This window comes from Chanodichthys erythropterus, chromosome 1 (assembly GCF_024489055.1).
Source record: "Chanodichthys erythropterus isolate Z2021 chromosome 1, ASM2448905v1, whole genome shotgun sequence".
Classification (NCBI taxonomy): Eukaryota; Metazoa; Chordata; class Actinopteri; order Cypriniformes; family Xenocyprididae; genus Chanodichthys; species Chanodichthys erythropterus.
In genome coordinates this window covers 22,160,255-22,177,902 of record NC_090221.1, presented here as the reverse complement: position 1 = coordinate 22,177,902, position 17,648 = coordinate 22,160,255, and the positions used below count along the sequence as shown (strand labels likewise).

At 36.8% G+C, this 17,648-nt stretch overlaps 1 protein-coding gene across 2 annotated transcripts in view; it reads right to left on the bottom strand.

Moving 5' to 3' along the window:
• The window catches only part of abca1b (ATP-binding cassette, sub-family A (ABC1), member 1B), a 46,362-nt gene that overhangs the window by 13,951 nt on the left and 14,763 nt on the right, over window positions 1–17,648 (bottom strand). For both annotated transcript variants that reach the window (XM_067390216.1, XM_067390224.1), the window contains 22 exons: window positions 17,272–17,393; window positions 16,548–16,739; window positions 12,237–12,326; window positions 9,579–9,819; window positions 9,145–9,284; window positions 8,933–9,049; window positions 8,610–8,804; window positions 7,840–8,045; window positions 7,565–7,741; window positions 7,139–7,361; window positions 5,777–5,998; window positions 3,215–3,521; window positions 2,580–2,754; window positions 2,019–2,150; window positions 1,756–1,895; window positions 1,538–1,675; window positions 1,216–1,436; window positions 1,042–1,117; window positions 698–936; window positions 546–597; window positions 327–446; window positions 54–202 (listed from right to left, as the gene is read on the bottom strand). In XM_067390216.1, the coding sequence (XP_067246317.1) occupies window positions 54–202; window positions 327–446; window positions 546–597; window positions 698–936; window positions 1,042–1,117; window positions 1,216–1,436; window positions 1,538–1,675; window positions 1,756–1,895; window positions 2,019–2,150; window positions 2,580–2,754; window positions 3,215–3,521; window positions 5,777–5,998; window positions 7,139–7,361; window positions 7,565–7,741; window positions 7,840–8,045; window positions 8,610–8,804; window positions 8,933–9,049; window positions 9,145–9,284; window positions 9,579–9,819; window positions 12,237–12,326; window positions 16,548–16,739; window positions 17,272–17,393 (3,674 nt within the window). The remainder of the gene's footprint in view (window positions 1–53; window positions 203–326; window positions 447–545; window positions 598–697; window positions 937–1,041; window positions 1,118–1,215; window positions 1,437–1,537; window positions 1,676–1,755; window positions 1,896–2,018; window positions 2,151–2,579; window positions 2,755–3,214; window positions 3,522–5,776; window positions 5,999–7,138; window positions 7,362–7,564; window positions 7,742–7,839; window positions 8,046–8,609; window positions 8,805–8,932; window positions 9,050–9,144; window positions 9,285–9,578; window positions 9,820–12,236; window positions 12,327–16,547; window positions 16,740–17,271; window positions 17,394–17,648) is intronic.

The window sequence follows — 17,648 nt, the reverse complement described above, 5'->3', positions numbered from 1 at the left end:
TATACTTAGGCTTTATACTTAGTTTTTTTATTGACCATATTTCCCATTCCTACCTGTGCAAAGAAGCCTTTCCTTGAGCGACGAGCATAAAGAAATCTCTTCCATAATAACGCCACAAACTGCTGCCTCTTTAAACTCCAGCCTTTCACCTGATATGATCCTTTTCCATCAGCCACGCTCAAATAGTCTGTCTCTTTGGATTCTGGGGATCAAATATATCAAAAGGAGTTGGCAACAGCACATTTAAACGCAAGAATATAAAGAAGACATTTGTCAGACTCTAATCCAATGATACAGTATACACATTTTAGGTCTTTAAGGTTTACCTGGATCAACATCAGATTCATTGCACTCAAAGTCATCGTCATCGGTCAGGGGTTTGAGGCAGCTCTGGTGGTCACCGCCAAATGCATGTCGTCTATGTCTACGCACAGGCACAGTTCCATCTACCAAAATTATAAATACAAGATGAGATCTTAACTACATTTTTTCTTTCTATTGCTTATTCAGTTTACTAGAGAGGTAATAGTGAGCTACAAATTTACCTGAGATGATTTCTGTGTCAACTCCACTGTCCTCTGCCACTTTAAGGAAAATCTATAAAGAAAAGAAAAAAGAAAAATCATTAAGAACTTGCAAAATCACAGCTAAAGATTTTTTTGTTGACCGATAAAACCCAAGACAAGCTACACTGTACCTCTTCAAGTGTAGTATCTGAGACACCATAGCTCGAAATGCCAAGGTCAGCAAGCCGATCATCCAGATCATGGAAGAGCTCAACGAAAGCACCATCTTTGGCAGACTCATAAGGCAACACATATGTGATCTCATGACCGAGGTCTTCCACCATGCGGGCAGCAGGAACATGCTTCAGGATTAGACTGGAGATGAGGGCCACATCAACAGGAACAACAGGAGATTCAGGCCAAGTAGTTCCTGCAGAACATATTGAACACAGTGAAAACTTTAGTGAAGATTCAGTTAGAATATAATGTATAAAAAGTTACCCATATTTTCAAAGTTTGAAGTCAGGTGTCTTACCAATCGCTGTGGCAGCTTCGCTCTCTTGGTCGCTACCAAGACCAGCATCTGAACTGCTCTCAGATGCATTGTCATCCTTGAAAACCAATGAAACATCAACGTTTAGCATATTAGCTTACCAACAAATCAATGTGTTCACTGATTTTTTGTTTTTGCAACCTGAAGTGTACTTACTTTCTTAATGAAAGACACTGTGCTGCTCGAGTTCCTGCAAGAACTGAGAGAAGGTTCATTGTTTTTCTTCACCAAGGTAAGATAGTATCCAGTTCCCAGTTGAGTCTTCAGAAACAGCGAGGAGCCCACACAACAAAGTTTTCCATGGGAGATGATGGCAATACGATCACCCAGAATGTCTGCTTCATCCATATGATGGGTGGAAAGAAGGATAGTTCGACCTAAAAAAATACCCACAGTTTTTCTATAATTAATAAATGAGTTCTGGTTGTATTTTCTTTGTATATAAATACAAAATGGTCCAAATGCATAGGAAGGTTACCAGCACGATACTTCAGGAGAAGGTCCCAGATGCCTCTACGAGCGTATGGATCCACACCAGCGGTAGGCTCATCCAGAATGACAACCTTTGACCCTCCAACAAAAGCAAGGGCTACAGAGAGTTTCCTCTGCATACCACCTGAGGAACATAAAAATGTAAGTTTGCAACAAATCATACAACCAACATATTAAAATTTCAAAGGTCATAATGCCACACACCTGACAACTGGCTGGTCCTAGATTTGCGTTTGTGTGGAAGGCCAGTATCATTCAGGATCTGCTCCATCTCAGCTTTCACTTTCTCCTCAGACAGACCCTTCAGACGGGCATAGAACCAGATGTGCTCTTCTACGGTCAACCTGAAATACCCCAGACCAAGCAAAAGTGGATTATCATCCACAGAACTGATCTATCCAACCTTGTAATTAACTAATATGCAACTTTTTTTAATTGTTTCTTGTAGGTCTGATAACGGCACTTACATGCTGAAGAGGACGTTGTGTTGTGGACACACTCCAAGGCTCTGCCTGATAGAACTCAGCTCTGAGCGAATGTCTTTGCCCATGATATACGCAGTGCCAGAGGTGGGAGGGAAAAGGCCAGTTAAGATAGACCTAAAACATTGAAGGTAAAATTGGAGGGTTAGATATTTTAACCTAAAGGTAAAATAACCCTTTTCTATTTGAATATATTTTAAAATGTAATTTATTCCTGATTTGGTGCTCAAGAAACATTTATTATTTTCAGTATTGAAAACAGTTTGTGCTGCAGCTTAATATTTTTGTGGAAACTGTGATTCTTTCAAGAATAGCAAGTTCATTATTTGAAATGTAAAAAAAAAAGCCACATTATAAGTGTCTTTACGGTCACTTTTGATCAATTTAATGCATCCTTGCTGAATAAAAGTATTAATTTATTTTTAAAATGAATCTTACCGACCCCAAAATTTTGAACTGTAGTCTATTAATTTTTAATAGTAAGCTCCTTGTATACAATAATAAATAATAACAATATTTTATGCTAATTTCAAAATGTGAACTTACATGGTCGTGGTTTTTCCAGCTCCATTGTGACCTAGAAACGAGGTTATCTGCCCCTCATAGAAGCCAAGTGTCAACCCATCGACTGCTAGCTTTTTGCCGTGACTGTAGACCTTCACAAGATTGTCAATGTAAACTCCCAATTCAAGATGAGTGGGTTCCTCTTCAATGCAAACAGCTTTAAAAAACAACACAAAACACAATTAGTCCATTTTGTTACTCTTTTCAGTGAAGAATATGTCTGAGCAAATTCACAGCTGCTTTACATGCTTGATATAGAGTGATGCATAATATAGTCGTAACAAAATAGTCTGCCAATATTACAGATATTTTATACATTTATTGGTATTGTTGATGACTGAGCTGATATTTGGATATTTAATTGTGCATATTTATTTCCCATATTTTTACATTTAGATGACCTTTGCCATCATCTAACTCTCACTTAAAGTTAAAACTATTAAATTTAATCTGTAGCGAATCTCAAAATTAATATCCATTTTTCATACTGTACATTGTAATGACATGATGCCTAAATTCACTTGTAGCATTTAAAACTGAACTTTTTTAGACAAAACCATTGATAACATGAAACTTCTTATCAGTTTATCATTTTTGTGATCAAAAGGGTTTCTTACCCCCCTTCTTTCCATGTATTGCAGTATTGTTTGTGCTGTTCTCTCCAAACCAGTAAGATTTAGTGAAGGGGAAGTACCACGGCCTGGGAATGCCATACTGCCCTGGGAACACTGTCTCAATGTACCAGGTCATGACCCCATACAGGAAGGCATCAAAGTACATGAGGATGAGGCAGGTGGTGAGGTTGTAGTTGTCCTCTTCCATGGGGCTGGAGAAGAGGTTATTCCATTGGATGCCCACACCCTGCTCCTCAAACAGTGCAAAATACTCACAGCCAAACCCAAATGCCACTGGAGACAGTAAGCTCTGTGAAGACAACCAAATTAAATGTAAGTAGTGTTCTGCTTTTTTCCTTACCTGAAGTCCACTTAAAATATTAATTAATTAAAGGTTTCTTGCACCAAAATAGCATTTAATTAATTAATTAAATTCATTAAAATGATTAATATTATTAATTTTTTTTTTTTTACATATTTTACTTTGTTGCAGCACCTCTCTTCCCAGTCTCAGTAATGCTCTGTTTATTTCCTGTCTCTATAAAGACCCTCCTTCTGAAAGATTGGTCAGCTGGACCAGTGTGTTGATTTGTTAACCACTTTGGCCCTGTTTACACCTGGCATTAAGATGCATTTTGACACATACCCATTTACACCTGGTGTTTTAACCCGTCTCTTTTCACTTTCAACCACTTTTGTCCTGATTTAGATCTTTCGATCTAATGAACAAAATAAGCTTGCGCGTATGAACTTTACATATGAATGCGCCCAGAGATGAAAAAAAGACACACGGAGAGCAGCAGCTTTCATTTCTGCATTGATAGCCACAAGACCATGACAACTGAAGTGAGTACGTGTTTTAAATCAGGAATGGTGAGATAACATTGTGTTTGGTACGTTTTTCGTCTTCAAACCAAACTTGGGTCTTCGACCAACAAAGTTTAAATCCCGCCTGGCTAGCGCGCTTCCCATAATGTTTACGCAGTAGGTCATTAGGTGGATAGAAGGCGTCTTTTGTGGCTGTTTGAAAACATTTGAACTACCTGTGGAAGTGGTTGAAACTGGACAAGCTCAAAACATTTTAGGCCCCATTTACACTTGTATTTACCGTCGTCCACTTGTGATACAATCGACTCAAATGCATCTTAATACCAGGTGTAAACAGGGAATTTCAGAAATGTCATGGCCCTTACCATAACCATGAGCTTCAACAAACTACAAAAGCTTCACCCCTTTATTCTGTGTATGCCTTGGGCAGGAATTATTTAAATGAGGGCTATAGTGATGTATAATCAAAGTAATCTCAGTAACTCTTCAGTGCTTGCTCACCTTTAAATGAACACTTGTATTAGTGGCCCAGATCTTGCTATTTAAAGGGTTAGTTCACCCAAAAATGAAGATATTTTAGATATTTAGATATGTCCCTCCATTGAAAATGTATGTATGGCATACTGTCCGTGTCCAGAAAGGTAATAAAAACATCATCAAAGTAGTCCATATGACATCAGTGGGTTAGTTAGAAGTTTTTGAAGCATCTAAAATACATTTTGGTCCAAAACTACGACTTTATTCAGCATTGTCTTCTCTTCCGTGTCTGTTGTATATCCGCTTTCACTCCACAGTGACGCTGCTTCTTCTTCTTTCCTGTTTTACGGCGGTTGGCATCCCGCTTATTGGTGCATTACCACCCCTTTCTGCTCCGGACAGTGACGCAATTAGGACATCCGCGACACCTACGCACCATTTTCAAAAATATAGCAATACCAAAATACAAACAATGTAAAATAGCTTGAATACAGCGTGCGTCTCCCTCAGACTGTATACGAAGCTCGGACGCACTAGATAACACATCATCAGCGTCACTGTCCAGAGCAGAAGGGGGCAGTAATGCACCAATAAGCTGGATGCCGTAAAACAGGAAAGAAGAAAAAGCAGCGTCACTGTGGAGTAAAAGCGGATATACAACAGACCCGGAAGAGAAGACAATGCTGAATAAAGTCATAGTTTTTGTTATTTTTGGACCAAAATGTATTTTAGATGCTTCAAAAACTTCAAACTAACCCACTGATGTCACATGGACTACTTTGATGATGTTTTTATTACCTTTCTGGACATGGACAGTATACCGTACATACATTTTCAATGGAGGGACAGAAAGCTCTCGGACTAAATCTAAAATATCTTAAACTGTGTTCCGAAGATGAACGGAGGTCTTACGAGTTTGGAACGACATGAGGGTGAGTCATTAATGACATAATTTTCATTTTTGGGTGAACTAACCCTTTAACTAGTTTAAACAGGAACACTCCAGTGAAGATTCCTTGTAATCTAGTGTTAGCCAGATAACAACCCAAAGCCTACAATGGGTTTAAAGTGCAATTTTACAGTTAAGATATTTTCATTGCACATCTAAGTCATTTTAGATAAGGGAAGCAGTATAAATGTGTTTCCTTATACAATATACTGTACAATAACATAATGCACTTGGCCCAGCCGATGATGCTACACACACACACTTGCAATTGTGAAGTTTTGCTATTTTCCATAGGTGGCCGTAAAACTTACAGCGATGACTTTGGCAGCGAAGCCCACGTAGTCTTGCCAAGCCACGCACAGCACATAAGGCAGGTAGAGGGTAAAGTAGATAATGCCCCCACAGGCTGCTGCCAGGTTGGCACGTGCGAACGCTGTACTGATCAGGAAACACTGCATGATGGTTACAACAGCAAATGACCCAAGGAAGAGAAAGACTACGCCGGGGTCACTATAGGGCAGGAGATTTCCCATCTGAAAAGGTAAAAAAAAAAATCAGGTTTTGTATCTCTGGACTTTGATGGTTTGAATGTTTGTCATTAGCTATTTTTATGAACTTAAGAATGTTAATTTATTATTATTAAAGATAATACAAGAAAAAGAAAAATATTCAGATCAAATAATACAAATGGATGACAGAAATAAAATGTAATAGTAAAGTTGTCTAGTTTGAGCACTCTTAATATATAAGATCCTGAGACAGAAATGTGAGGCAAATTCAAACTCAGAGGGAACGTGGCCCTTAGTTTTTTAAGCCAAGTTGATTTTGAATGCAACACCACCCAAAAAAATGTAATGCCCTCTAAGGTTACACTTTATTTCGATGGTTCACTTTAAACATTCTATTAACTATAAGTAACCTTGCAACAACATGTCAACTAGCTCTCATTCGAATATTATTATGCTGTAGTAGACTGGTCTCGCGCCAACACAACACCCCTGCATCGTGGTGCTCTCGTGAACGCAGGTTGGAGATTATAATTTTGTATATAAAGTGGTCAATTGTGGGGTTTTTTGCGCAAACAAAGCACTCGTGTCGCTTCATAAAATTGAGGTTAAACTACTGGAGCCACATGGATTACTTTCATGATGTCTTTATTACCTTTCTGGGGTTTGAAAGTGTCAGTTGTGTAGGCTGTCAATGGAGAGACAGAAAGCTCTCAGATTTCATTAAACAGATCTTCATTTGTGTTCCGAAGATGAATGACAGTCTTATGGGTTTGGAACGCCATGAGGGTGAATAACTAACTGATGACACAATTTTAATTTTTGGGTGAATTAACCCTTAAGTACACAGTCTACTAATACTATAATGTATTTACTATGTAGTTAGTTGGCATGTAGTTGCAATGTTACTAGATAGTATGGTTAATTAGTTAGTAGAATGTCTAAAGTTGCCCATCGAAATTAAGTGTAACCTTAGAGGGCATTAAATTTTTTTGGGGGTGTTGCATTCAAAATCAAGTTCCCTCTCAGTTTGAATTTGCCTCACAGTGTACCATCAAAATAAAGTGTTAACTAATCTAAATAATCTTTGATAATTAAATTGTTTTTTGTAGGGGGAAAGTGTGCTCCTCAGAAAGTAAATAAGATCTGCTAATGTCTTTTCAGTACCTTGAGTAGAAGAACCAGCAGGGCTGCACTGATGAGAAGAGGAATGAGGCTGCTAATGAACCAGCTGAACCACAGGATTCCATTGTCTAGTCCCATAATCCTCATGGTCTCCTTGAGTCGGGCCTCCTTCTCGTAGACAACACCTTTGATGATGATGGCCACCGAATACATCCAGGCCAGAGTCATGAAGAGAGGCATGGAGCGGCTCATAATGCGAAGGAAACTATGAGAAAAGAGAAGAATTTTCAATCATCGTTCCTTCTGTTACATAATATACTGAAAGACTATCATAAAGCAGTCTGAACAATCATACTATTTTTTTCTGCAGGCGAAGTAGTTTAAAGATGATCCTTGATAATTTGTCATCTCTGTAATTTTAGGTTTAATGCAAGTCTAGGTTTATGTGCAGTGCAGTGCAATACTTACATATCATCTACATAACATGGATAAGGCATCTGTTGGATGTAAACACCAGTCTTCTCTTTGGTCCCAGTAACTGCTCTGATGATGCTGTGTTCAATTACATCCTGAAGGTAAGTAAATCCTCCCCAAATATACCGCAAATCCTCAAAGGGATCAGCCCTGGGACCAGGATCCCAATACCTGCCAACAAAAAACACAATAAGCATCTGATTTCATAGCAAGCATACTCATTAAAATAGGAATTTCCATTACTGGACAATTGAGAAAAGCAAACTTACCCATCTTTAATCTTGTTTGTGCGCTCCACGTTGTCGATGTCCATGCGGATCTTGTAATTGACATGTTGTGGAAGTTCTGAGCTGTTGGGCTGCACGTCCAGGAACACAATTCCCGCCCAGAACTTTCTGTTATCCAGGAGACTCATGGAATCATTCACCAGTTTCTCCTCTGTGCTCACAGGTTCAAGTTTATCCAGGTTTACACACTGTAAAAAAAAAAATCATCATTCAGTCACAATGTGACTTTATCTGTCTAGTGATATTCAATTGATTTTATTTGACCATATTAGACTGTAAACATGCTACAGTGTGCTGTTTAATCAATGACTTTTATAACTGATCTTAAATAATCTATTTGACCTGTAATAATCTTTGTCTGGTTCTTGTATTACTGTAAAAGGGAACTTTTGACCCATTAAAAAATTGTGACGGCTTAAGAACTCTTTAGCCTAAATAAAAGTTGATTTTCACTTCCTTTTTATCTTTCAGATCTCCTTTTGTCAAACCAACAGACATCATATTGATGAAATAGACATTACAACCCCAAATCCCACAAAATTCACCCAAGCATGTTTCACACATGCCTTTCTCCCAAAAAACCTGAAATCCAGCTGGTTGTGGCATGCGTGTAATATGTAACTGATGATTGGTTGTTGACGTGTTTTATGTGAAAGAATGTATGTGGGAGACAGATGAATTATGAGATAGAAAGGATGTGTGTGGGAGGAGGAAAGAAAGGAAAAGGTAGTATGAAAGGGAGCTGTCCAGACCTCCATGAAACGGGATATGCTCATAATGGCCTGGTCCGTCTCATTGAAGACATCCCGCCACGTAAATGCCGTTCCATGGGGACGTGTGTCCTCGGAGTGCTTAGACAAGAAGCTGATAACATCCTCCACCTTCCACTGAGTCCCAGCCAACTGGGCACTAAAGAAACTAGCAGTGGCATTGTTTCGAAGAAGCGTCTGTGTTTGGAAGAACAAACAGATTGAAGTTGAAATTAGCTTGAATATCAGTAATATTGACAAGTTCCAATCCTGCACTGTAACAATCAGCCACACAGAGACAGTAATGACAGTAAGGCATAACATACCCGCATCAGATCCATTTCTTCACTGTTTTCCATGAAGTTCCAAAACTTTGGTCTGGCTTCTTCCCACATTCCTCCTAAATCTCGTAGAACTCCAAGCTCTTGAAAAGTCTTATTGACCTAGGAAAGAACAATGAAGTTGCTCCAACTGTTCCGTCGATTCATTGCATGCATCATGCACATATGTTTTGTTTTTTTTTTGTTTTTTTGGTTACCTCATGAATGATCTTCTGTGTTGCAGGGTTATGTGGTGTGTAGAGGATCTTTCCCATCAGAAGAGGTTTCAGTGCTCTCCATATCATCCGAGAGATGGGACTGGCTTCCATGTTCTTCATCAAGTTGTTACAGTATGGAGCTAGAAACACAATACACAATATTAGATGAAAATCATAAACTTAAAAAACCTAAACAAAAATTAGAAATGTAGCCTAAAAATTGCTAAAACTAAACTAGCATAAAAAAGCATAAAAAGAAATTTAAAATAAAAACTAATAAAAATGACAAAATGACATAACAAAATTACAAAAAACTACAATTAAAATAAAAACTGAAGATATAAAAATAAAAGACAATTAAAAGTATTAATAAATACTATAAATTTATATAATTAATATACTAAGAAAGAAACACAGGTGAAGGTTTGACGTACTGGTGGTATTGTCATAGACTGAAACCGGTTCGTCATCGCTTTCATTGTGGCTTCCAAACAGCGCCTGGAAATTGCTGTCTTCATACCAGTTGAGGGATTTGATCTTAAGGCCACCCCCTTCTGGGTGACCACACACAATACGGGACACAGCCTGGTACATCAGACTCGGTGAGCCGGTGGCGTTTTTGGTCAGAAACAGGATCTCGTTTCGCAGATCACTCCAGCTCCTCATACTGGCCAACTAAAAGAATGATAGGGGTTACCATTTTAATCAAGAAGTCAAGAAGGCTGATTAATATGTAATCACACAAGAATTTTACTTCGTTTAAATAGTTTGTTACACAGGTGTGTCATTTTCTTTATTAAGTTTGTGTGTCTTTAAACAACTAGTTGACCCAAAAATTCTGTCATCATTTACTCACATGTTGTTCCTAACCCATTTGGTTTTATTTAAGAGCAAATGGAGTCATGTTGAAGAATGACTAGTCACTCTATCCCATTCAGTTTCAAGCATCAAAAAGCACTAGAAAATTAGTTAATTCAACACAATATCCAATTCTTCTGAAGCCATATGATAGCAGTTGAAGCAACTGGTGTATGTTAATGATTGTGAATGACACTTGAGAATTGGTTCAATTGGTTCAATCATTCAGACTTTTTTGTGTGTGTGTGATTTGAATCAAATAATTAACTGAAAAGATCGATGATTCAGTCAAAAATCCCTGAAATCCTTGGAACATAGTGCAAACTTAATTTGAACTGCTATCATGATACATGCTTTTGTGTCCTTTTTGGAGCATGAAAGCTCTAGTTTCTAGTCATTGTAATTGAAAAGAACCTAAAAGAGTGACTCCTTTTGTGTTTTCTGGAAGTAAGTCATACTGGTTTGGAACAACATGAGTGTGAGTAAAGAATAAAAGAATTTTAATTTTTGGGAACTATCCCTTTGACAGTACATCTGAGAGAAAATTGACAAGCATTACAAGGGATAATGTTAGTTTTTCATTATTTACTCCAGTGCAGACTGTGTTTGCCAAATCCTTGACAGCCACTGTCATTGTCTAACTTATGTTTTAACCAACAATCCTCAATCCAGAGAGCAGATGCCCTAAGGGCCTGCCAAATTGAACACAACTAGCATTAGACAAATAAACCCTCCCATGAAAAGCTGGTTTTGCTTTTTTAACACACAAAGGATTGTCAAACATAATATAGAAGTCTAACATAAATGCATTTCTAAGCTGGGAGGTTCAGTTTTGGACGGTGGCTGACAAGAAAAGAAATGTTATTCTGTGCTGGTCATGACATTTCACGTTAAAGCAAACCCAAGAGGAAACTTTTATTTATATTATAAGACATATAAGTCTCCAGTGCGTCCCCATTTAATCTCCTTGCTGTCTAAGAGAAGCAATTGAGGTTTTAAAGAAATCTCATTTGTGATTTTTCTTTCAAACCTGGCTATGTTCGGCTAAGCACACTACACTTTTGTATTCTGTGCACATAATGCATATATTTAAGCAGTATGCAGTATATACTGCATAATATGCAGTAAGCAGTAGGATAGTTTCAAACACGTCCACTGAGTAGAGAATTGATTCTCCTGGTCATTAATTTTAAAGTAGGTGTGGTGCATAGCATACAACTTTGCCGGATGAAACCACGTGAGCCTTACGGATCTGACTCAGCAAGCATACAAGTCACACTGCTGCTAATTTGGTGTAAAAGTGAAAAGAGAATGGAGTGCAACAGATGTCCTACAGCAAAAGCAAAACACTCTCACCATGTTTTGCTTTTGCTGGGGCGGGGCAGGGCAGGGGGAAGGATTAATGTCCCCTCATGTCCATTCTAAAACAAAAACAAAGCTGTACAGAGAAAACTGCACACAAGTTACACTGCAAAAAAATCATTTTAAATCAATATATAATTTGAAACTAATTAATTATAATATATTTAAATTAATTATAATGTATAAAACTTTATTTTTTGTCTTCTTATGTAATGTTTTTGCACTAAAGTGAGTGAGCTATGCCAAATCAGCATTTGTCCAGTCTCATATCAACACAGTAAAAGGTTATTGGAATTCACCATCCGTCTCAAACATTAAGGAGGCTAGATTACAATGGGCTAGAGTTTAATGCTCCATTCAGTGAGACTTGTAGCCAAAGGTTTGCCTTTCAGTTGAGCAGAAAACAGAGAGGCTTTTGTCCAGGCAAACAGGTCATGAAAGCCCATCTCTCTGTGTAAAGCAAACGTCTTTATTGCAGTCTTTAGATACTGACTGCTGAGTAGATTTTGTGACTCTTTCTCTCTCTCTCTCTCTCTGGATGCTTGTTCAGCTGTGCTTGGTTGTTTATCTGTCCAGCTGGGAGCTGAAACAACTTTCTCTTCCTCCCACTGTGCACCACTACAGCTGGCAAACGAGACACTACCGAACTCATCGACACATGCAGGCCCAATGTGACACCTTTACTCCTGCGTCACAAGCCCAGCAGTTGTCCTCGCCATTAAATGTCACTTTCTCTCTCAAGGGATGGTTTAGAGTCTTATTGGATTATGTTTGTTTGAATTATGATGAACAACTCTCAATTGTTTTTTACCTTGTCTGTAGTGATAATAGGCTCAAAAGCTTTAATGCTTAATAAATTACATGAGGTTTACCTCCACAGCCAGTGATCCAAGGCTCTCCAGAAGGTTGTCTGTGGCTTTGGCAACTTGACGGACATCAGTGGCATTAGTCCTTATTTCTGACTGTAAAAGGCAGAGAAAAAAATATTATTACAATATACAATACATATAAAATGTATCTTGTCTAATGTAAAACAATACATAAAAACAAAACGTTTTTTAATTTACATTATATAAATACATACATTACATTATACACATTTATAAAAATTTACATTTTTAAACTTGCATGATATAAAGTTAAAATAAATAAAATGGAATATGTATATAATACACAGTGTATATATGTAAATGAGTACACCCCCTTTGAAAAGTAACATTTTAAACAATATCTCAATGAACACAAAAACAATTTCCAAAACTTTGATAAGACTAAGTTTAATATAAGATCTGTTTAACTTATAACATGAAAGTAAGAATAATAATATAACTTAGATTACACATTTTTAAGGTTTTTTTTTTCTTTTTCAAATTAGGGTGATGCAAAAATGAGTACACCCCACAACAAAAACTACTGCAACTAGTACTTTGTATGGCCTCCATGATTTTTAATGACAGCACCAAGTCTTCTAGGCATGGAATGAACAAGGTGGCGAAATTTTGCAACATCTATCTTTTTCCATTCTTCAGTCTCTTTTAGAGATTGGATGCTAGAATGGAGAGTGATGCTTAACTTGTCTCTTAAGAATTCCCTATAGATGTACAATTGGGTTCAGATCAGGAGCCAATGAATCACTTTCACCCTGTTCTTCAGAAATCCAACAGTGGCCTTAGATGTGTGTTTAGGATCATTATGTTGGAAAAGTGCATGATGACCAAGGGCAAGGAGTGATGGTAGCATCTTCTCTTTCAGTATAGAGCAGTACATCCCAGTACAGCTCCCTGACACCAGCAGCACTCATACAGCCCCACATAAGAACACTGCCACCACCATGTTTCACTGTAGGCACCATACATTTTTCTTTGTATTCTTCACCTTTGTGATGCCATACAGTTTTGAAGCCATCAGTTCCAAAAAACATTTATCTTGGGTCTCATCACTCCAGAGTATAGAGTCCCAATAGTCTTCATCTTTGTCAGCATGGGCCCTGGCATACTCTAGGTGGGCTTTTTTGTGCCTGGGCTTTAGGAGAGGCTTCTTTCATGGACGGCGCCCATACATGCCATTCCTCTACAGTGTACGCCGTATTGTGTATCGGGAAATAGTTACACCAGTTTGGCTTTCTACTTCTTTAGATAACTGCAGTGAACTTGCATGCCGATTTTCTTCAATCCTTCTCATCAGAACACACTCCTGTCAATGTGTTAACTTCTATGGACGAACTGGATGCCTCTATGAGAAGGCTGCAGTTCCATCTTTTTAAAATTTTTGTATCACTTTTGCTACAGTATCCTGACTGTTAAGAAAAGCTTTGCTGATCTTCTTGTAGCCTTCACCTTTCTGGTGTAAAGAAATTATTTTCTTTCTCAGGTTGCTTTCTCTTGTGACATTTCTCTTCCATGTGGTGCCATTGCTGACAGCATGAAATGGGAAGGGGTTTTAACACCCTTTTATAGTCAACTGTCTGCTGGACACCTGTGTAATGAATAATTAGACTCACGTGTGGTTGAATTCTTGTTAAATTAGACATTTGTAGTCTAAAATTTAGCTTTGCTCCAGAGACTTTCAGTGGGGTGTACTCATTTTTGCATCACCCTAATTTGAGTAAAACTGAAAATTTTGTTCTCTAAGTTATATTATTAACCTTACTTTCATGTTATAAGTTAAACAGATGTTATATAAAACTTAGCCATGTCAACATTTTGGAAATAAATAGTTTTTGTGTTCATTGAGATATTGTTTTTTTTTTTTTTTTTATCCTTTATTCATCCAGGAAAATCCCATTGAGATATCATAATCTCTTCTTCCAGGGTGACCTGGTCAAAAACGGCAGCACACATAATTTAGACAAATAATAAAAACACAAAAAAATCCAACAAATCAAATAGGCCAAAGTTCAAGAAAAGCACTTAAAAGACTCTTTAAAAGCAGAGTGCAGAAAATATATAAAAGTGCTCAGAGATGGCAAAAACTTTAATTTCAGTACAGTTTGTAAGTTTAAAATGTTACTTTTCAAAGGTGGTGTACTGTACTCATTTACGCTGAGCACTGTGTGTGTGTATATATGTATATATATATATATATATATATATATATATATATATATATATATATATAGATATGAAGAGTTTCGTTGCAAAACGAGATAACTCTGTTTTTTAAATTTTTAAAAAATCTTGTTTTTTGGTTGTGCATTCCAATTAATATCAATTCAACTGCAGTTGGTTTGTTTTGATTTAAACCTTCATAACTTAAAAAATACAGCTAAGTAGCACCATAAAACAAAATAATAACATGATAACATAATAATAAACATGTTTTGACAAATGTTAAAAACGGAGTTATCTCGTTTTGCAACGAAACTCTTCGTATATATATATATATATATATATATATATATATATATATATATATATATATATATATATATATATATATATATATATATATATATATATATATATATACACACACACACACTTTAAAATACTGGTTATATTTATTTATTTATTTATTTTATCTTTGTGTTCTTGCGCTATGTACATTGGCATTATATTAGACAACTATGTAAATGAAATATTATATATAAACCTAAAGAAAAAGGTCATACACAATACTGACAATTACCTCAGTTCAGTGTCAGTCAGTTTATATCGGTGTTAAATCAAATCTATTTTAAGTACTTTATTAAATTTCTATGGAATATGATATGATAGTGCTGACTCATTCTTGGGGAATCTAATTTGCATGACTGTAAATGATCGAAGAACCATAAATGTTACGCAAGATCACAATCATTCCATTAATTCTATATGCCAACAGCCAGCGAAATCGAACTAAGATGACCCATTTATCCAGCAATCCACTGCACTTCACTTCCCAAGAATGCTTACGGTGTGTCAATATCATCTTCCATTGACCAGTGTGATCTATGAATCAACCTGACATTGTCACATTTCTTTGAAATGTTCAATGGAAGAAGCAGAACAGAAGAACTGAAGCTATCATTACGTGTTGTAACTTCCAGCCGTGCCTTCAGGCTATATATTAAGGTAGGTGTGTATGGCAACAGGCAACGACATGCATCCTCCCACGCTCTTCATATCCAGCTAACTCTCTTTTTTTTTTTCCTTTCTCTTTTTAGCTGGTTGTTGAGTTGTTTGTGTCTTAGCACAATGCACGCCAATGATTAAGTCACCTGGTTTTGTTTTAACACCACTATCAACAGCAGCGGATGAGGGGAGGACACTATTGGGCCAGTATGGAAGATAAGATGATGACCTCTGTCACCCTCAGACACACAGTGGGGGGACTTTATCAAGCAACAGTTTAATTTACACCCTTTGCTGACAATAAAGCAATACCATCTGGACTCATACAGTGCTCTAGACTGGTAATTTTCAAAACCACTTTTGTCCTCTGGTACACAAAACAAATGACGTCTAATCCGGACACCCTTCTTACATCAACATGGTTTAGCGATGGTGTCAGATGGGTAGAGTGTAAAAATTTGAAAATTATATCTTGCATAAAGACAATATAGTCTGTTTTAGGATGTTTTGCACTATGACATGTTGATAATTAAAAAATCAAAAAGCATTCAGAGATTTTTGTAATTACTCTCAATGATGACTGTCATTACTTTAAAACTATTATTGTAATATTTTTGCATTAATATTTTTGTAATATAAGCATTATTACCATAAGCATTTTACAGCATCTATTTATCTTTGTTAATGTTATTTAATAAAAATACAATTCATTAACTAATGTTAACAGATACATTTTAATTTTAAAAAATGTATTAATAAATGTTGAAATTAACTAATATTAACAAATGCTGTAGAAGCATCGTTCATTGTCTGTTAATGTTTACTAGTGTAATTAAGCAATGTTAAAAACATTATTTTAAACCTTATTTTAAAGTTTTACCAATAGGTTTTATTAGATTATGATATGTTTATGATATGATACCAATAGGTTTTATTAGATTATGATATGTTTATTATATACAATGGTACTGTTTTGATTACCATATTTATATTCTATAGAAATTTAATAAAGTACTTCATAGAATACCATGATTATATCATGGTTCTTCTTCCATTATATATTTTAAGATAATGCATGATTTTTGTAAACACATTTATAAAATCTGTTCATTTTGATTCAGTGTTTCTTACCCTAATAGGTTTGAGGAAATCCAGGTTGGACATGAAGTGTCTCTCGGCCTGGTCTAGCCAGCTTTTTGGAGATGTGCAGATGATGTCCTGGGTGAATTCCGCCACCACTTTGTCTGGGATGGTCACAAAGTCCTCAAGTGTGGTGGAGCTGCACATATCTCTCAGATGGACGCCGAAACCTTTGATCAGTACCTAAAACATGAGGAGCATCAGTGATAACTGCTAAGGGTGAGGGCAGATAAGAAGGTGTTCATGTGATCTGTTAGGAGTTTTGAAGATAGACGGGACAGAGCTGTTCATATAATCTATGAGTTTGTTATCAGGAGAGGGACATTATAATGTACTTAGACTTGATGCCTTGAATACACATTCTGAGGGTACATTAGGGTAAAACTATGCTGCCTATGGTCATTTGTGAGGACTGACATGCCCTGAGGGCTTTTCAAACAGCTAACAGCTGTTGATTTACAAACAAAATTTGAGATGCATGCTGGTTTCCTCTCTTTAACTGATTCCCAGGGGCAGTTAAGCAGCATGCACGGGGTAAACTATCAAAACCGACCTAAAAAAAATGACCATGCCCTATGTATTGTATGCACTGTAAATACTGCACAGCAGATGTGAGGTTTGGGTCTTTTTTTAGCTTGAACATTTAAGAAATGGGTGAACTTCAATAGTCATGGTCACATTTGTGCTTTTTTTCCCTCTTCAAAATAATGCTCACCTTTTCAAGATTCACATCGGCTTCCAGAATATTCTTCGCAAAATTCTGGGAAAATGAGGCATTTTGCTGGAGGAACGTTGAGAGAGTCTCGTTTTCACGCAGGAAGTCCTTCAGCTTGAAACCTAAGAACAAATACACCACTTTAGAGTGTGCATGTTAAGGAATGTTTTACAAAACCAACATACAATGGATGTAGTTACAGGTTTTCAGCAATTTGAGTGGACTTTCAATTTCAGCAGATCCGCCTCCCTCCATTTTAGGATTATTTTTTTGGAAATGCACCCCACTTTCCGTCAGTTTGCATTTACATCACATTCTTACAAAACCTCAAACTTTTGTTGTTCAGTACATGTGCTCACTTGCTGAAATTTAGCGCT